General features: G+C 37.1%; 1 protein-coding gene across 2 annotated transcripts; it reads right to left on the bottom strand.

The window, feature by feature from the left end:
• Positions 1-413: 413 nt before the first annotated feature.
• LOC104891665 (uncharacterized) lies at positions 414-20346 on the bottom strand. Of its 2 annotated transcripts, none has more exons than XM_057393873.1 (14): positions 20204-20346; positions 19013-20120; positions 18191-18896; positions 15624-16116; positions 13497-13672; positions 10083-13424; positions 9730-9942; positions 8220-8423; positions 7907-8110; positions 6640-6795; positions 3373-3717; positions 2387-2831; positions 1170-1272; positions 414-902 (listed from the first exon to the last, which is right to left on the bottom strand). In XM_057393873.1, the coding sequence occupies exons 1-14, from the start codon at positions 20295-20297 to the stop codon at positions 698-700; spliced, it is 7794 nt and encodes a 2597-aa protein (XP_057249856.1). In that variant the 5' UTR covers positions 20298-20346; the 3' UTR covers positions 414-697. The 2 variants fall into 2 exon arrangements, with proteins under 2 accessions (XP_057249856.1, XP_010675691.2); XM_010677389.4 differs by having other exon boundaries at positions 13497-13648.
• Between the last annotated feature and the right edge of the window lie 1734 nt (positions 20347-22080).

Below are 22080 nucleotides of genomic sequence, written 5' to 3'. Positions count from 1 at the left end.
AGCGAGTATCGTTCAGTTTAGTTTTTTTTTGTGTTTGTGTGGTTGTATTAGCATTAGGTTGTATTTCCGTTTTTAATTAATGCATATTTTCGTTATAAAAAAAATGAAGCTAGAACTTTCCATCAACAATAAACATGATTTTTCTTTAATGTAAAGATATCGCTTCTCTTGAATTTGTTTTCTGATGTCATCACGGAAATCAGATTCTGAAGCATTACAATATGAAAAAGTAGAAGATGCTCGTCACCATCTAGTTTGTAAATGATCTTCTAGGTTGTATTTAGAGGCTGAACAGCTAGATAAAAATGGAAATCCAAGAGCATGCAGATGGAAATGGTATTTTCAACCATAGGCAAAATATAACCATTTTGTTTACTCAAATTCTTGTATCATACTATTGGACTCAGTTCGTCTATGATAAAATTGTATCGGGATAAAGAAATCCTTAAAGAGTTACAAAGTCGTAAAATACAAACTCAAAACAATCTGACATGAGAATATCATGTTTTTACTATACCAAAGAGGGGATTTTCAAAGATACACATCAAGCAAAGAGTGTTTTATTCAGAGTACATATTTCGCCATTAGACGACATACCTTCTTTCAATTAATATGGAATGAATACAAGCATGATTTAGCTAAAGCTACTACTAGCAAGCTACAAAAAATATATACAATCTGATATCCGGTAGAGGTGTTATCCTTTTTGAAGGTTAGTTCTCTCCCGTTCAAATAATCCTGAAGATTCTAATTCTTGAAGGGATAACAACTCATTATCTGATGCATTCTTCCTCAGAACTCCTGAAATTATGACCAGGAGTTTTTGACATGCATGGCTTTCATCGATTTTCTCCAAATCAGTGCGTTCTGTTGCATGATCTGCCCATGGCTGGTAGAATGACCTGGTCACAGGACACAAGCTTAGCTCAAATATATTTCAGAAAGCAACCATCATACACAAGTATTTGTTGCACTTCCCTTGCATATTTAGAACAATAGGGGAACCCCAACTTACACTCTTAAATGGAAAATGTGTGGAGCAAGGAGATAAGAAAAAATGACAGTAGGAAATAAGAACGGCGGTACATTTAAAAAGATAAACAGGAGTAGCAAACGAGGAAAGGAAACGAAAAAAAACAAAGGTCAGGGACAATAGAGTAGTATCTTACCATCTCCAGGAAGGATTAACTTCAGGAGGACAGTATATCTTTGACCAGAGAGATGACACAGAATTTCGCAGGTTAATACAGGTGGCATGGCCTGACAAATCACCTACATATATAAATGTAACCCAGAAATCACAAGACTGAACCAGGTAAAAAGAAACAAAAAGAAATTAATAAAAGAAAGAAAGAGGAAGCCCTGAATTTTGAGCGCCTATAGTTTAAATCAAACATATGAAGGGTAACAGGCAACAGCTGCTTTTAGAAATCACACCCATCCAATTTTATAAAAGAACTCATATGAACCTGGTGCAAACTAATTAGTGTGCATCCAATACAGTTATGTAGGTTGTAATGATTACAACTTCTACTATTTTGTCTTTCCCTCTCCTCAGATTTCCTTGTCTTTTCAGTTTCTCTCTCATAACTGCTTCATTTTCTCTTTCTTCAAATTCTTACTTCTTACTCTGTTTTTTAGTTTTCGTGATATAGTTGATTGTATAATTGAACCTGTTATAAAAGATTAGGATTATATTGTCAGTTTCATATAGTGTGTATGTGTGTGGTATAGTGTGTTTGTTTGTGATCTAGTGTATTTCTTTCTGGTATAGTGCATCTGTTTGTGATATAGTGTGTTTTGTGTATTATAGTTAATTGTACAATTGAACCTGTTAGACTTAGAAGATTAGGATAATATTGTCAGTTTTGATAGTGTGTTTGTATGTGGTATAGTGTGTTATTCTATGGTATAGTGTTTTTTTTTTTTTTTGCAAAAAGTATAGTGTTTCTTTGTGTTATAGTGTATTTGTTGGGATGTAGTGTATTTCTCTCTTATATAGTGTATATGTTTGTGATATAGTGGGTTTCTGTATATTATAGTAGTGTGTGTCCCGATTCACGTGCGTGAGCTGTGCACACTAATTTTACTGTGAACCAGGTCCACACAAGTCGAATTGCCAATTTAATTCTCTTAGTTGGTTGTATATGTAACATACATGTAATTTTTGCAACTATTGGTCTCCCTTCTATCTCTTTCCCCCCTTTTCTTCAATTTCTTTTTCCTCTTATTTTTTTAAAAGGGGAGAACATTTAATCTATATCAATAATCAAAGAAGCAACAATTTAATAATGCCAATTTCGACCTTGTACTTAAAGAGTGATGTACATTTACTGCTACTTGTGATTGTCCATACGTTTAGTAATGTTGTGACTGTTCGACATACCTTCAGCAGCATATGACCCATCCCTGAGGAGCAAAACTGAGAGTGCTGCAACGACTGAAGGAAGCAACTGGCATTTCATGCCAACAAGCTGTTGAAGATGAAAAATTGTTGCAGCTAAGATTTTTCCAGAACCAGATAAAAGTTTGCTATCTCCACCTATGCTTTCTCTGTGTTCAATTAGTGATAACAAAGTTTCTTCATTAGCTTCCCTCAGGACGAAACTGGAGTTGAAGACGCTATTGCAGTACGAAACCCTACATAGAACTACGGAAGCTACAAGCCAGCGGAGAAGTGTTGAAATTAGAGATTCTTCTTGCATGTGCTCCTCATTCTCAGTACATTGTATAAGCGGCAAAACTTGTGTCCGCTGCAACGCCTGCCGAGAATCTGATTGGACAGCTGTAGAAACTGCCCACATGAGAAACCTGGAGAGCTCTTCCAAGTCCTTCAGGAAAGAGAGAAGTACCATGTCATTAGATACAATAGCACTTTTATACATAATTTAAATCTAACAATAAGTACATTAATATTTTCAAACAGGGGAAGAGAACCTAATATGTTATTAGATGCAAATAGCACTTCTAGACATGCATCTAAAGATAACAACAATGCATGAAATCTTTTTGAGGCACAAATTTTGGCCAAACCAAGTACTGATGATGGTAAGTGAAATGCACACACAATCATACACAGAAATAAGGGTAAGGGATTAGGAAACCTTTCTCAAAGCACATCCCAAGGAGACAAGCTAAGAAGATGCCTCCAAATGTGAAGAAAATAGACAAAGTAGCAGTTCGAAGTACATAATGCATATATCCATGTTGTACTCATTTGGGCCATGATAGAATGATTCTTGCTACCAAAAGAAAAAGAAAAATAACTACTAAGACAGTGGGATACATATAGACATCTGGTGCTCCCCCCGAACCAACTCAAACGCAAAAAGGTCATAACAAAACATGCATGTACAGGCATTAAGAGAATACCAGGTCAGAAATAGTTGTTGGGGGAGCATTCGCAAGTATAGCCTTGAGTCCATGCTCTGCACAATCACCAAATTTTCCACCATCTTGTACATCAACAGCCTGATACACGTGATATAAACTCCGCATGGATAGTGCAAGGGGTGGTTGAGGCATGTTCCTTTCTTGCGACATCAAGGCAACGGTTACTTTTAGAATTAAAATAACCAATGACTTAGTCTCCAATACCAACTTTGAGCATCTAGCTAACAGATTCAAAAGATGACATGTAAGATCAGAAAGCTGCTCAATAGCATGCTTGTGTAACCATTCCATAATGCCTTTCAATGCGACTGCCTCATGGACTACCTATATAATGAACCAAAACATGGAAATAATCAACACACATCCTCAATAGTACCGACAACAATTATTATAACTAGGAGATTTGAAAGTTTCAGAGTGATCAGATAATCAAAACCCAGGATCCTGAGAGTTCAAACAGCATATAAATCATTCAGAAAGTGTTCCAAAAGTTACCCTAAAGTTTGGAGAGCTGATAGCTCAAAAAATCAGCCAACAAAAGCTCTCGCGAAATCACAATGAAAGGTAACGACCAAGAGCAAACCATTTATCACAGGCTAATTAAGAAACCATAATAGAAGCCATAAGCCTCTCTAAAACCCAGCAAAGAACGCCATCCCTTTAGCCTTACCCGCCTAAGTATCTGATCTGGCCCCCTCTTTTTTACCCAATGCCATATGAATATTGCCATTTTATTCAGCTGTTATGTTCCAAGTTCTTTCCATGATAATCCTGTGCAAGTAATACCTACGAGTGGTTGCACTATTACAAAGATACAAGCACTATTTGACGAGTTAGTAGGGGTGTATACTGTATAGTCAGTATTCCAGCTCCCAGCTCCCAGCTAACCCATGTAGAGTTAACTTCATCCTATCCTACTTTTGGCAAAGCTACAGTAACATATCACAGGCTTAATTCAAGAATCAAGTTCATAAAATGAATATGGCGGAGATGCGTATGTTATATTGGATGTGTGGACATACAAGAAAGGATCGGTTGAAGAATGAGATGATCAGGAAGGAGGAGTTCATTCTATTGAGAACAAGATGATGAGAACCGCTGGTAGAGTGGACCTAAGAAAACTTGGAAAAGGGTGATTGAGAGTGATATGAGTTTACTTCAGATTGAGGAGAACATGGCTTTGGATAGGACGAAATGGTGGGAGAGAATTTATGCCGATGATATGACTTGATCTTTTACCATTTTACTTTCTTTACATTTTTCCTTGTATTTAACAAACTTTTTCCCTCAGCAACATTTTATTTAGTTTCCTTTTAGGGTTTCCTCAAATCTTTCAATTTCTTTTTTTCACCTTTTTTTCTCTTTACCTCTTACACATAATTTGCTGATTTTGCTCAAAAAATTTATTTTGATATTCCCATATTTTGGTTTTCTCTTAATACCTCATCGGTGTTTTTGCCTTTTTGGTTCCCTATGGTTTCCCTCATCTTACTCATTTCACTTTTACTCCCTCATTTTTCTTTATTTAAACTCTTATTCTTGTACTTTTATCGTTTCTTCTGTCATAGAAACGATTTCTTATGACGATTCATGTTAGCTAACCCCCAAATCATTTTGGGAATAAAGCTTTGGTGGTGGTGGTGTTCTTGTTGTTGTATTTCACTCGAGAAACCCACAAAGACATCTGTCATGGGACTGCAGTCGTTCTTTTAACAGCATTACTTGTAAGGCAGGAGCGAAAAGAATATTAAAAGTCAACTACACACAGAGTCCACTGGCTGACCAACAGTAGAAAACTTCGGATCACAGAGCATTCTATAATGTCTTTTCATAAAATCTTTCATTGGCAAAGATGTTGATTTTATTTTGAAAAGACGCAATTCCCTCATCATCCTACCCAAAGAATGGGAAAAAGAAGAGTAAGATATGACAAGATAAAACCAACTGGAGCTACCCTACTTCTTTCTACAACAAGGTGGAAGCAAAAACACCAAATAGAAGATACCAACTCCCTTAGCAAGAGCTGCAAATACCACATTGCTCACACGATTGGTCCTTGTAAAACATATCCTAGGTGTCATCAACCATAAGGCTCCTGCCGTGGAGTAGACTGAAATGATCAAATCTGTGAAGTTTTATGACTAATATTAGAACTCAGAGGTTAGAACCCCTTAAACCCTTGACGGCTCCCATTAAGCAAAGTATGAATATTGAGATCATCCAAGAAGTTCTCAACCTTTAAAGGTATTCAGAATTCACATTATATGCCTATTATTTACTTCATTAACCATGAATTTCTTTTACATCCTATACTCAGCCTGATAACTGAATCACCAAGTGAGCAGACTCAATCTAAACGTAATCAATTGAAGACCAATCTTCAAGTAAAACATTTACCACTATCCAGTATCCACCCTTCAGCATCTAATGGACCCTTTCCCCAAAACATAGAACTGATTACATTCTTTCTCCCTTCATAACAAAATGAACTATCAAACGGTGGGTACATTCTGTTTATCTGTAACTATAATTTGCTAGATAATTAGACCACATATCAATATATCATAAAGTACGCACACAGCATGTGAATGTCAACTAGCTCAGTTGGTTAAAGTCTTGGGCAATGGCATCCAAGACCTGGGTCAAATCCCATCTACATCATTTGCCTTTGTGGCTCTCTCCACACACACATTATCAACATTAGCCTGATGCCTCTGAATGAAGGTTCACGCCTTGTGCAGAGCAACAGCAAACAGGGGTTGTGTATACTTAACAGACCCCTGCAGTGACTAATATTGTTGTTTCCAATCAACTCTTGACTTGACACATGTCAACTAGCCACAACAGTCACAATAAATAAGTACAAACAGTGTACTCGGAGAGATTTTTTGAAGGCCACCATAATCAAGTTGTGAATCTAAACAAACCATAACCTAGACATAAAACTAGCCATTACGTTAGACATATGTTACTCGGACTCTTCAAATTTACCTCAAGTACCTATGTCGGATTCTCCCCACTCCGACATGGGTATGGACACCATGACGTTTCATTTCGGGCCAAATGTAATTTTTTCACAATAGATGCCTCGGCCACTTGGAACACCACATGTCCAGTGTCAGAAACGAGTACTTAAGTACGCATTATATAGCATTAAACATGCAGCCATCTGAACAAGTTCTTTAAGATCAATATGAATAGATAGCAAGGGTTCACAGAAAAAGAAGTATACAATCAGGAACATACCTCGAGTACAACTAGCAACTGTTTAGAGAAAAATGTATCTTTACTGTCAATATGAGTCATAGATAAGGCAAGAACTGAAGATAGCCAAGAAATCAGACAACAATTCTCAACCAGATAGCAGGCCATCTTCTGCACTTTAACACACTTCTTCACCACCTGCAAAAATTGAACAACAAAGGAGAAATAAGACAGCTGTGAGACATATAGATTATAGATATTAAATCAGACAGAATCGGAAGAACAAATGCAAGAATTTGAATATAATTAGTACGGGTGACCACATAATTTTCAATAACAAACTAAAATAGCTACTATACGAATCAAGGTGCTCTTGAGTCTTGTGCACACAGTATATAGCAAAAAATTGAAAAACACCAATTATGACTTATCTGGGTGTTGCAGGAAACACAAATGGGCAGAATTTAAAGTTATCTACTGCAGGAATTAATTCATCTCAGGAGTTAGCACAGAAGTATCACAAGGGGGCAAAGAAGAAATTAAAAAGAAAAGAAAATTCTGGACCAAGTAGAAAAGGAATGTAGAAGAGGAAATTTTTAATTGATTAATATGAACTTTTGACCATCTTATATGAATCCCAACAATGCATTAATTCAAAGAAGTCCAAACTTTTGAGGACGCATTCTCATAACAATCCCAAGGATAATCTAATATTTTGTAATAGTGCCAAAAAATGCAAGTCTATAGTCAATTGAGATTTGAGGCCTTTTTGGGAGTACACCCCCCCCCCCCCCAAATAGCTTATTTTGGGGGCTTCAACTCCCAAAAAGGCCTGAATATGAGTTAATAGTCAAAATATAGGTTACTCAAGTTCAAGTTTCCTTAAAAAAGTAATTTAACATCCCAAAAAGAAAAGAGAAAAAAGAAACAATTGGAAACAAGAAGTTTCGATGTCATAGATTTATCTGAAGTTCTAAATACAAAAGGAACATGGTGGTAACTGTGATGATAGGCAGCAACGACTCATCTCATATATAAAACGACAATGAATGGAGTATCTGCATAGCAAAAAGTATCCAGACATACTCCCATACGATGAACTTTAATGCTTGTTATTAGTACATATTCTTATAAGAGTATCAGCATGAAGAAGACAATATGTTTCAGAGACCATGACCAAAATGTCCCCAAATTTTGCTATAACTTTATCCCTTATACCATCCATAAGCAAAAAACGAGCAGTTTTAAGCTTGTGCCTGCCAAAGAATACCCAAAAAAACAAGAAACTGTTCCCATGACCACAACTTACCAAAAGAATCAACTCCTTTGAATCAATATCTGAAAGAGGTGAAACATAAAAACTCAGTAAAATCTCGAGCACTGAATTCCTAATATATACTACAGCATCGTCTTCTATGTTGATCCCTGCATATAGCAATCGAAGCATCCACATCCTATCTGTTCTGAAGGTCACAGAGTTGCTCCAGAAAAAGTCATGAAACAAAGGTATCGACTGCAGAAGCCATCAGAACAATGAGATCTTGATAAAAGACGTACTGCAATCAAATTAGCAAATCCATAGAAGTAAAAGTAAGAGCTAAATTAATTGCTGAAGTAGATACCTTCAAATTAATCCAAGGAGACTGCATCAAGAACTTGCTTATGGCCGGATAATGCTCATGAGAAGGATCTAATAAGATGACAGAAGCTTCTGCAACAAAAGCAGCAAGAATGGTGGGAATTTTTTCCCATTCTTCTTTAATTCCGTTCTGTAAATACGTCAGCAAAAGCTTAAGCCTCGTCACTTCCCTTTTTCTCTGACATCTCTGTGATTGGCAACAATTAGCATTGTTAGTTTTTCAAAACAAATCACGAATGATGAACAAATAAATGATAACAAGATAAAGTAATGTAATAAAGTTAATATAACCCAGCCGAAGATTAGTGAACATAAAATTGGATTTAATAGTCCAATTTGAAGACTCTACTGATAATTTGATCTAATCAAGTACTTTAATCTTATGATTAAATAGAATATTAGTTATATGAAGAGAAGAAAAATACTGTGCAAGATTCAGATCATGAAGAGAGACAATGAATGCAAAGAGGCCTTCTAATCCCACATTATGATGCTCAGACACGCATATGGGTGCCGAACATTGGAAATTTTAAAACAAGGACTTAGGGACATGTTCTTAAACTTCAATATGGACTTAAATCAATGACAATTAAAACCTGAAAGCACTAAAGTACCCAAATGACTTTATTTCCCTCATAACGGTAGAGAGAGAAAGGCAAAAGTAGAGAGTTAAAGCATAAAGACATGAAAAATATAAAAACAAGAAAGACAATCGAAATGCAAAAGCCAACAGGAAACAGACAGCAGCGGTCACCGGCGAAGATACCTGAAGCACTCATGGTCTTTAAGAAGTGCACTTGTTGTCTTGCTGACTTGCCCTAAGTAATAGTATCCCCACTAATTTGCAAACTTTATTTAGTTTATTACTCTTTCAATTAGAGATCTAAGGCTTACTATTAGAGATCGGGATTACATAATTTTCTTAATTATCTTCGCGCCCCTCCTATGGATCGTACAATGGCCGCGTCTGTTTTCGTGTTGCCGGGTCTCACCCATATTCTAATGCAGCAAGTCACCATAATGTAACGGACAACGCAGCGAGAAGGACGTGATTTCATTGCAACGTTCTATAACGGGGTTTCATGTGATGGCAAGTCCAAAACTCGTAGCAACTCGGCCATTTTGTATAGGATCGGCAGAGTTTTAATTCCACCCTTACCCCTTCTCAATAGAAAGGTTTCTTTGGAACACCCTTACATCTAAGAAGAGAAAAGAAAAAAAGAAAACCAGAGTAACCACTCAGAGGGTCACATATTAAGAAATAGTATGATGAATTAATTTCTCTCTAATGGAAACTCCAAATAAGATATACAAATATACAATAGCAACACAAGATAGAAATTCGTAAGGAAAGCTCAATCATATATCCTCTTTTTCTCCCAAAAAGCATAATGTCTTTGCTTTTTTTCAAGTTTATTAATAAAGACATTTGAACAAAACACCCAAAAAATAAAAAAATAAGGTGGTAATATAGAGAAGAAAAAATAAATTACCATCAATGCGTCCTTGAATCTCCAAACAACCTCGTAAGCTAACTTTCGTATCCCATCCTCAGGTGATCCCATGCTGACCAATGCAATAGCAAGCAAGCCTAAGCCAGCAAACTCCATCGGATCCAAGAAGCCTGTTGTCAAGCTATGTATGGACAAGGATAAAACAAAGACTGGATCATACCGTTCTATCCTTCCTAATTCTGTACAGTGTCCCTGATGCAACATACCACCCAAAAACTATTTTCAGAATTATAACCAGATGGTGACAATAGGTTAAAGAGAAATAAGTGGAACCATCATATACATTGCCATAATAGAGCCATGCAGGAAGTTTGAATGTATGTGATAGATACCTCCTCAGTAATATTGACTGTATCTCGATGGACATCGTCCATGAACAGAGACTTTTCACACATGGTCCTTCCATAAGGGAAATACAAGACAGTCTGCATCACGAACTTAGGGTTAATGGGAAGATTATCCCTGAACTGATTTCGTCTGCAGTCTTCTTCTGCATCTGAGATGTCTTTCTTTACTGCAATCCCTTTGCCAACTCTCAGAGCACTACTCCCCCACAAGTAATCATGCTCAGCAATTATATTGTCGCCTGCTCCCCCAGCAGACTCAATCTCCGAAAGAAGGCTATAAATCTCCAAATCAATTTCACTTACTGTGGCACCATAAGTAGTCAAAAGTAGGAAAGATAAATCTCTTAAATTTAGACCTAAGTCATCATCAGATACCATATCACACCGAGTAGCTTTTAAGTGAAAAAGCAGTCTAAGTAACTTGACAACCTCCAACTTGGACTTATATGTTTCTGATGTTTCCAGATTGTTGCTTTCAGTAGGTACAACCGATGACCTCAAAAAGCTAGATATGGGCTTTACAACCATGCCCGATGAGCCAAAAGCAAATGGATCAGTAACAGTACCAACAGTTGAGGCCAACTGAGAATGCCCAACAAGCAGCTGAAGAAGTAATATTACAGGCAAATTCGCACCAGATAAACAAGATAGAACATGCCGAAGATTGTTTAGAGTAATGGGGTCCCCAAACCTATGTAAAAGAGAAACCTTTGCCATATTTTCGATAAAGGGGAGTGAATCCATCTTAGTCAAGATACTACGCGTCTTCAGTATCAATTTATAGATGCATCTCAGTGTAAACATTTCGAGAGATCTTAGCAACAAAAAGATGGGAGTCTTTAGGTCAGAATTATTATTAGCAGATGGAATTTTCTTTACAACAAGTTGCCAAATGCCGACCAACATGTCTAAGAACCTCAATGAAGAATCTTCACTGTTGGAGCCCCCAAAAGATTCCCCCTGGATGTCAGGAGCTTCATTTGCTGAACACTTATTACCCTCAGGGAATAGAAGAACAAAACAAAGAGAAACTTTAGCTACAACTCGATTAATCAAGTCTGTTAGCTGTCTAACTGAGTATGAATCAATTTTTCTGACATCAAAGTCCATGAAATCATGCGACGCGCCAGAAACAGGATAAAGTGAGCACAATAATTTCAATCGCTTATTTTTTCTATCTCCACTTGAGGCAAAGTACCACTGCAACATTTGAACTGCTTTCCGAAGGAGACTGCTATTGAAAAGATCATTAAGGTTCTCAACTGAACAAGGCAAAACATTACCATATTCCACCAGAAATACAGTTCTAGACACAAAGTCATTCCAGTTCAGAAAACCATCCAAGAGAAGCCTTGAATAAGAAGTCAGAATAAATTTAATATTTCTAGAAGGCTTTTCTAGGAGATTTGTCCAAGAGAAACTTATGTACAAGGCTGCAGCAGGCAGAAGCATCAAACACTCCTCATCCAAAAGCAACTGATTACAGATCTGCTCCGGTGAGTTGATAGTAGGTATAGTGTCTTCACCCAATATACCTGAGAACAGCTGACCAAAAACTGATGAATGCAATGCACTAATCTCCATCATCCGAAACAAAATTTTGGCCTTGGTATTGTCAGTCCTGTTAAGACAATGTGAAACTATTCTGACAGGAGTTTTAATTATCACTCTAGTTATTTCCATGCTGAATGGAAGACAATCTTGCCTATGAATTAGGCTATTAGCTGCAGTGAGAGCTTTAAGTAAGCATGTGTCGGCCAAATCAATTTTGAAACAAGTCGCGAACTTGAAAGCCTTCAAATATATGCTTTCGAATAATGTAGCATCAAGAGTTCTCATTTCGTTTGCCCAAAACAGATCAGTAAGCACCACCGTTACATTTGGAGATTGCATATGTTGAGAGAGCATGCTTAAAGCTCCGCAAGCAATAGAAAATGCCATATATAATGGAGACACATTAGAGATTTGAGGAATCTTAGAGTTGGGAAGTTCCACAACAGAAAACATCCAATTTGCCAATCCAAGCAACTCAATGGGAGAGATAAAACGCATCAAAGAAACAAGACCACATAAGATTGGGAAGAGAGTCATATTCCCAGATGTGCACCACAATTCAAACCTACTCTTGAAGATCAAAAATATCTGCTGCACCAAATTCCTGAACGCTTTGACAATATTTTCCTTGCACTCAGTGTACACAGATGACAAAAGTTTTTCACTACACAAAGCTAACAAATAGTCAGAAGTTGCAGTCAGTAACTTCAAAACATGAAGCTCTGTCTTACGCATTCCTTCTCCACAAGGATGTAGAAGTCCTTCTGAGCTATCCCTTAAAAATTCTTCAGTGATTTCATAATCACGAGCAAAGGGAGATGACAAAGATGCAGCGACTGCAGGGTGACAAAAGACAGTTTTAGCTACTTCTTGGAGACATTGAGAGAGAGAAAATGCTGCATTATTTGCCGAAGAACCAGAAACAAATTTCAGAGTGGGCAATAGGGATACTATGTGCTTCACAAGAAAGAAACATAGTTCAGAGTGCAATTCTTGTTGTTCTGTTGGTTTCTTTCTATATGATGTCTGTATCTGATGAAACCAAAATAGCACCAGCCTCACTGAAGAAACAAGCTGCTCAATATCTAAGTTCGACACCTTAGCTACAAGCAACTCTTTGATTTCTGAATGACTTTCCGGGACACAGAAGATGATTGCAGGGAATAATACATAGAAAGGTGCCTCTTTCAGTAAAGAACCAAAAACAATAGAGGTATGTTCTGTCTCCTCTGTATTACTATGCAGCGCCTTTACTGAAGTATCTTTGTCATTATCTTGAGTCACTTGACTACATGCTCTGACACTCATCCTAAGACCTGAATAGAACATGTCAGGCCACAGCTTAGACACACATCTCATAAGGTTCTGATCTAGAAAGAAGTAGTCCATGACAGAACAATTTAACCCAGCAAGTTTTCCAGAAACAGCCATAACTGATGGTAAATTGTACACTATATCATCAGGTTTTGTGCATGCTATTGTGGAGCATAATGCTTTAGATATTCCAAGCATGTCGATGCTGCCTGCATTCAGAAGCCTTTTGACCTCAGCAAGTGTCTTTGTCAATGAACTGTTTCCCTTCTGAGAGACTCTATCAGTAGAGCGAGAATTGTAAGTTTCCTGATATAATATGCTCCGTGAAAATAGAAACAACGAGATTATTGGTCTCCACTCACAGCTGGAATCTTCAACATCAGCTACTACAGAGATATGGTTCTCAATTCTATTAGACAATAGCTGATGAATAACAGCAGCTAATATTCCAGCATCAATCTATCAAATTCACAAACTTATATTAATTAATGAATAGAAGATTGGACCATAAGCTACAGTGTTAGCATTTACCTGAGTTTCCAATATATATTTTAACGTATTACTGACATATAAAGATATCAACGATTTCTCAGATAACGTGAATGTCTCTGACTCAGAACTGAGCAGCCTGAGGCACTTTTCCAGAGCACAAGGTACAAGTGGGCTAAAACAAACATCTGTATCTGCCATGGGAAAAAATATACAACCTTTCAGAAAATCAGTCATGTCGTCCATTCACTGTATTAGCCCCAGAAAAAAAAATATAGAAAAATAGGGGGGGGGGGGGGGGGGGGGGGGGGGGGGGGGGGAAAGAAACAAAGGAAAAAAGAAAAAGACAGAAAGAAGAAATAAAACCATAAGTTATTAACTAAGAATTCTAAGCAGCCACCATCATTCTCTCAGCTAACATGTCAAGAAAAGACACAACTTGTTTAAAACAAAACAAGACATCTTCAAATCCATACATGGCAATTCAGAAATGTGAAGCAGGTAAGTCACATCCTTTTTCACAAAACAGAATAGCCCTTTGGTGCTTTCCTTATTCTTTTTCCAATTTTTCTTACCCCTGTTTAAGCACTTAACAGTAATAAAAGCAATAAGGTGCAAACATTGAAAAATCCAATAAGATTCAAAAACTAGATCAACAACTTCTGGAATCAAACTTATTAATATATAGCAAGGAAACAGAGTCAATCAATTATGCAGAAAAGCAGATAACCTGAAATTCCCACAAATGAAAATGAAGCAACTTACTTTTGTCTAAAAAGAAAACAAGGATAAACAGGAGACTATAAACAATGCAGTTTGGCTATGTGCATCCAGAATAGAACTGTGTTATCAACCAGAATGTTAGGCTACAAAACAACATTATTCACCAAAGTTTCAGGATAAAGAATGCAATTATGTAAAACCTTGAACACATTTTGAAGCATAAACTTGGAGAAACACAAAAAGCGGATCCATCCATGCAGCTCACTTCAAGTAGGCAGCCTATTTCATTTCAATTCATGTATTTAGGTGGTATACACCTCATCTTGATTATTTATTCTAGATCCCAGTAGTCCGTAACTTGTGATCTTTTGCTAGTTCCGGAAAAGTTGTAAGTGGTAACTACTTCGGTACTTCCCCCCATCCCCAACTCTTACTGCTTAGAGAAAAGAAACTGTTGTCCTAAAATTATTGTTGGTATCAATTTCTCAGCAAGTCGTGCATAGTTCATTATTTGGGTGCAAAGTATGAGTAGAGTAAGTTTCTATGGGATATTGGGATATGGCGTATTTCCAGTGGATGACATCTATGATATTTGAAGTGGCTTTCTTGAGATTTGGGGTACATAGATATTGTATACAATTTTTTGCGCTTCTCCTTGTACTACACTACTACTTCAATTTCAGGGACCGTACAGTCTTTTGGTGCTTAGGAACCAGCCTCTCTAGTCTCCAGATAAGAGGTAAGGCTATGCATTTCTTGCCCCCCAAAGGCTACATAATGAAACCTCCCCAAACCCAAAAGCAGTAAATTTGGTTCTTATTATTGTTGTTGCACAGACATATCAATATGTTCTCAGACACATGCTCCCCTTCCACTTCTTTATCATATAAAGATGTGTTAAAAAGCTAAAACAATGTAAAGTGCACCTAATTGCCATAAATGAGTAGATAGGGCTAGCAACCTATGAAAAAAAGGAATAGCAATGTGGAATTCCTGATACTTGGATAATGTACCAACTAAATCCAAAGAAACACTTGTTCAAGAATTATTTCTCTTGACGATCACCATTTCTCTCAGTACATGAAACAACTCCCTGCATAACCTCCCCCCTCCCCCCTCCCCCCTCCTCTCTTCTGAAGCAATGTCATGGAACTGAAGAAAGTGAAGGCTCTAAATTCCATTCTACCGGAAGAATAAGATTTGGAAGGCATGCAGCCCGTGTGCAATGCCTACATATCACAAGGCCAACAAAAGCTTCTATCAAGGAAAAAGAAAAAGGAAAAGAAAGAAGAGAGTAGCCAATATTCAAACGGTGGGCAGTAGTTTTTATCATGTTGCATCGTCCGTATAGAATCCACAATAAATATCATCATCCAAAGCAAGATATCTAAACAGCTAAACATAAATAATATGAAGGTAAAAAGAATTTTCTTGGTGTATTAATACCTCTTGTAGTTTCCACACTGGAATGGAGGCACTGGATAATATCCCAGTATTTAACCAAATTGTTTCCTACGGTGGATACCACGTCACAAAGAAAAGAAACAACTGGCAAAGACAAAGATTGGAACAATTGACCCTCTCGGCAATCTCCGTCATATTCTCCGACATTCCCACGTAAAAACAATAACCATGACCCAATTTCACATGAGCTGTGGTCAAAAGCACCAGTACTTATCATCGCTGCTTTAGCCAAAATATATGCTTGCTCTCTTACAAGTCTGAACGCTGAATGTAATGACAGATTGAGAAAAGACTGGAGGTGCTTGTAGATAGGAGGCAGCATTGAAAGTGGAAAACCTGACTCTTCTGAACAGTTAAGGTGTTCTATCAACATGGATAACAGAGATTGCACCAGAATACCTGGCAACTTTAGCGGGTTACTCGGAAGAATTTTAAGAAAATCGTATGAGACTTCCAAAACAGCACGAAAAGCCCCCTGCATTAATAACATAAAATTGCAAGTTCAATTTAGGTAATCGTCATAGAACATTTCTATTGATGAAAAATTCAAGCTATAACAAAAGAAGGAATACACGAATGTGATTAGCAACATTATGAAAGAAATGAACTAGTACCAAAGCCTAGAACTTAAGAGTATCGAAAAAGGATCGGAAATAAATAACAACTATAACAATAAAGACCATCCGGCATGTATGCCATGGAGGTCAAAATAATCACAGCCATACCCGCAACTAAGCTTTTCCTTTTCTTCTTTTTTTTTTTTGGTCACAGCACTTAAAGGGATGTCACCCATATACCAAAGGAAACCTAAGTACGCAAGAATAAACTCATATTGCAGAACTATCATGAAGCAAACTATCAACAAATATCAAGAAACGTAGCGTATCAGTATCGCTTGGATGCTAAAAAACTTTACTCCAGCTATACAAAAGCCTCAAAAAAGGAACTTGAAACCATCTCAAGCGGAACCTATACCCTCAAAATCCGTTGGTTTATCTAAATAAACTTATACTCACTATCAGCACTATTACAGAGGCTTTCCAAAAAGAACCTCACTAAAAGCATAGGGAAAGTAGTAACAGAAAACTAATCCATATAAAAACTCAGTAATATTAATGACACGAAATATGAAATAACAGAAAACTAGATGCAAAAACGCATTATAACATGGAAAAAGCCCCTCAAAAACTATTAGGGAGAAAACAAAACCGCCAATTTCATCATAATACTAACCAATCCGCAACTATTAGAATAATAATAGTTCACGTCAAAAGGCACGTCTCTCCCAATTGTATAGTGCATAAACGGTAAACCAATATCTTATCAAGAAGACGCAACAGGCTTCTCCAAATCACATAGCATCATATGAACACTTCCCAAGTCTTCTTTTATCGCACCAACCGTCCGAGAAAGCTTTCCAGCTTCCTTAAACCACGCGTTCTCTCATAAGACATAACAATCTTAGACCGTTCTTTCGCTCCTAAGCCCACCTACAACCCTTACATAGTTGCCACAATTACAACCCCTCCTCTCAGGACTACTAACAATTTCCTAAAGGTGTTGGCAAACTATATCACTTTTGGAGTCTACACTCTATATTGTACAATATTGGAGATGCAAGACCCTTTTGGCCTTTCCCAAGAGATGAATATTGTAACTCTTACCAAGATCAAGATATAAGATAAGATAAGATCCCAGAATATCTATCTTTCTAATACAATTATCAATTCATTAGTGAATACTGAATAGTAAATAAATTACCTCTAAGAATCTTAACTTAACAAAACTAGGAAACTCCATAACGAAGAAGCAACAAACAAAACGGTCGAAATTGCGTGCGGAGGAGCTTGAAGCGGGTGCTTCTAGCCCACTGCTTCCCTTTCCAGCTTCTTCCCTGCAAAGGCCTTGCTTTCTTGCTCCAAGCCTTTTGCTTGTTTCTACTTACTTCGCCTATGAGCTTCCTAGTGATCAAACCCGGAACTCCCAGAAAGAAAATACATGTAGATGAAACAAAAGAGTAAAGAAAATAAACAAAGATCTTGATAAAGCCAGGATAAGGCTTGTGTCTCCTCACTGATTGGAACAAAGACTACTCAAAATGTTGAGTGAAGAAAAAGGTGATGATAAGAAGACGAAAGATGAAGGCAATTTGGGATGTCCCACAATTAAGACAGTAAACAATTAATGCCTAGCTTAGATGCATTTCGGAATTACATTGCTACAGAAATCCCAGCCCTGGAACAGACAATTAAGACTAGAAGCAGGAACATGAAATTCATCAGTCATCCTTGATCTCGATTCTAAAGAATATTGTAATTAGATGGGGCAAACCAGCTGGCGAGAAGAATACTATCAGCAGGTGGAGGATTAAGAATGCCCTAGTATAAGGCAACATAGGCAACTTCCTATTTCTCTGAATATATGTATATGTTACGATCTGATATGACACTGGAAAGAAGCAGATTTACCAAAGTGGGACAAACACAACAAAAATCTAAACAACCTACATTCTGTAACTTTATCAAGAACTATATCAACACGGAACTTACATGATATATTTTTAGAGCTTCAAGGACTTGGCAATAGAAGTACACTTCAGCACTTTTTTCAAGATCCAATGAGAAAGAGTTTTCAAAAGAACTCCAAATTTCCCTGATGTCCTCAAGACCAATTTCATCGTCAAACTGAGACATAGTTTCTATTTCTCTTGGTTCCTCAATGTCTCCAGGTTCGATGCTTACAGCACTAGAACTTAGCCCACCCACAACAATATCTATGTCTTCATTTATGACAGCAATCTTTGATTTCTTCTTAACAGTAGCTTTATGACTCTGTACGCTTTCTGAATCAGCTGCTCTCTTCAAAGCAGATCCAGATGTCTGGTCAAAACTACTGACTGAACTCAGTAATGTAAACAATACTTGAGGATCAGGGAGCAAAATACGAACTTCATCCTGAACTTTTTGCTTCAGAAAAGACAATCCTTTAAAACTTAACGCATTAATAAAGGAGCTCAACAATTTTAGAACCTCCAAAAGGAGCCTTAAGGTCCCGTGCTTGATCAGAGTATCAGAATGAAGTAGTCCTTTGTTGACTATCAGGCGACTGAAAGGTCGAAGACAGACACATTTTAAAACACTTTGCACATCTGAACCCTCAAAGGCCAGCAGATTTGCTTTGCTATCAAGAAACTCCCATGAAATCCCACCTCTTACTGATGAAACCACATTTGCTGCCAATTTGACAGCAGAGAGCCTGCAAGAACTTCAAGTTACAGCCAAGAAAAAAAAAAGGTAACAAGAGCAACCATCTCAACAAATAACCAAACAAGCAGGTGGGACCAAACGCTAGAGTTGAATGAGAGGTCTCACCATGTAGATGAAGTATGATCGTCAAGGTTGTATGGGAACTGATCCAAATACGCTGAAGCAAGTGCTGGTCTCCCATCAACAATAGCCAAAAGCAGGCTCCTATGATACCCAACTTCTGTAGCTTTAAGCTTCTTCATCAGGTCCACAAGCCGCTTTGGATTTCCCTTTAGTGGACTTGGTTTTCTATCTAAAACAGACATCAATCCATTGGAAGGATCAATGCAAACCATGTGAAGAACCTCATATGCAAGCTTTGCAGCAAGCTCACCATCTTTCCACGCTGAAATCCCAACTAACTGCTCCAGGGTAACACTTCCAAAAAGAACACTCCGAAGACCCGGGGGAACCAAAGACTCATGGGTAAGAACCCGATCCCTCAATGTCGATAACACATAGACCACAGTTTCCTCATCATCACTTCCAAGCCCTCGAAGAATCCCAGAAAATATCTCCCTCTGCTGCAAAACCCACCTCAACAACCCCGGCTTCCCCACCTCCAAAAACGACATGGCAAACTCAATAAAAGCATCCCTCGTCGAATGCTTCCTCCTCCTCTCCACTTTCTTCCTCCTATACTCCGACAACTTAGGCAACACCGGAATCTTAAAATCAAAAACCTTTGCCACCTCCGCAGCCAACAACGAACCACGCCTCACAATTGCAGCCACTAACAACAATGCCGCCTTCTGTCGTTTCCCTTCCTTACAATTAAGCTCCTTATAAACATCATCCAACTTCTCCTCAATAATCGATTTCGCAAACTTATCCAATACCCTACTAATCCCTAATCTACCAAAATCATCAGCCTTATACTTCCCCTCATTATGCCCCAAAATCACTGAAATTAACAACATTATATATGACATACCAGTCTTCCCTCGCCTTCGATTCCACGCTTCGATAAGCTCCACGAACTTCGACGATGTTCTAACATACTCGTGCAGCAATTCCCCACCTGAATCTCCCCTTAAAAGCTTCATGAACTCCTTTGAGCCATGAGAGCAGAGCTTCAGTTCAATTGAATTGATATTCCGAAGCAATTCTCGGATTTTAGCTTCGTAAGATGGTTTAGGGTTAAAATTAGGGTATATCACTTCATCTTCCATTGCTGCAATTTAGAAATGTAAGAATGTTAAAAGACAGTGAATTGAAAAAATGGGGGAAATGAGAAAAGTAGTTATTAGTTATTACCATGTTCGTCGTCTTCGTCGAAGTTGATGTCTTCTTCCATAGTTGATGGTGGTATTTGCATAGGTTGTTCCTCGTCAGAAAGTGTTTCCTCCATTGAAGAAGAATTGAAGAAGGTGAAAGTAGGGGTTTTTCAGGGGTTTTTGCAGCACAGAGAAACACCTCTGTTTTGTTCTTTATTTTTTTTGGGCGACAAGCGAAATTCGGCCCGTGACCTGACCCGGTATACGCCCTTTGACCCGTATCCAAAAACACCCCTATTGCATGTGTGCATTTTTTTTCAAAGAGTTTAGGGCTAAGCATTGGGGGATCTAGGAAAAAAAAATAGTGGGATTAAAGTATAAGTATTAAATTTTATCGGTGTCAAATGATTAATTTTTCAGGATAATTTTCAAAAAATCGAAATTTTTAAAGGAATTTTTTGCAATTCAAGTGGGGTCAAGTGACTTCACTTGTTCTTAAGTGGATCCGCCATTGGGGGCTAAGACGTAAAAAAGTAATAAATGTATTGTTATGGTTTTTTATTTGGTACCGTGTTATAAATAGTTTGAGATAAGATACGAGTTGGAAATGAAAAGGAAAGTATCGATGTAAGGAGATTAAAAAAAAGGACGTTTTGAAAAAAAAGGTGGAAGTGAATATGACTTTTTTTTTCTTAAAAATAATAATATTTTTCATCTTTGTACGATTTATTTTTCATAGGAAATGTGTTTTTGGACTAAATACACTTTTGAGGTTCTATAGAAAATGTTCGAAGATGTACATAGACTTATAATTAGCGAGCGAGATTATATTTTTAGTAAAATCATCATAAGCCCAAAACTTGGTTTAGAACGAAGTAGATTTTAAATGTGAACTTATACTATCCAAATATCTATACCCTTTTACTCTTAGGTCACATATCTTCAAATATATAAGTTATTTATGGAAGGCTAATTTGGCTAAAGAGCCAATATGATTCTAGAGTGCATTTTATGATCATTCTAAAACTGCATTCATGCCTTCAGTGTGCAAGAAATTTTGTTATGCATATATTATTTGTGCAAAAAGAATTTCTTATGCTACACAAAATTGTAATTTATTCGTATTTAAAGGATGATGAAGCATATTTGTCATGGTTATTTCTTTTATACCAGTAACTCCTCTTTGTTTCAGCTCTATCATTACTCCAATAATAATGTATCTTAGAATCACGTCTCTTAATACTTCAAAATGTGAGGGAAATAGTTTCAAGGAGGTTAAGATAGTCGTTTAGCGTGGTAGTTTTGTGTAGTATATAGTATGAATAAAATCAGTATTGATGAAGAAGGGATGTTACAAATCCCCTAACTTGTACATTTTTTCATGTTAAATAGAAATACTCTCTAATTTGATATATGAAGAAGGTATTATCTTCTGATTACATGTTAGCAAATGTTTCTTTGACTGTCACTCACAAGTGAGATCAATTTGAGGAAAATATGATTTTTCCTTGATTTATATCCCTATCGTGACAATTAGATAACGTAAGAAACCCTTAGCAATACATATTTTATTTGCAACAATCATTTTCTACTAACTCAATTTTTTCAAGGTCACACGACATCTTTCTTTTATTGCTCTTTTTTTAATTGAAAAATAAACTAGTCAAAGAAAATTACCACATACTAAATATGAACAAAAAATCAAATTAAGATAGGAAAAAACCACAAATAATTTTTTTAATGTAAATTTGCATATATGTAACTGGACCATAATGATAAAATTAATCAAGCTACTTATGTATACATTGAATAGAGACAAGGCTTGCTCGAATAAACTCTTACTCAACTCAACCAATTAAAGTCGCATGTCAAGTTGTAACCTAGTATTAACTGAGCCAAATTAAAGTAGTTTGTAAA

Source organism: Beta vulgaris, chromosome 4 (assembly GCF_026745355.1).
Source record: "Beta vulgaris subsp. vulgaris cultivar EL10 chromosome 4, EL10.2, whole genome shotgun sequence".
Classification (NCBI taxonomy): Eukaryota; Viridiplantae; Streptophyta; class Magnoliopsida; order Caryophyllales; family Amaranthaceae; genus Beta; species Beta vulgaris.
This window is presented reverse-complemented; position numbering and strand designations above follow the sequence as displayed.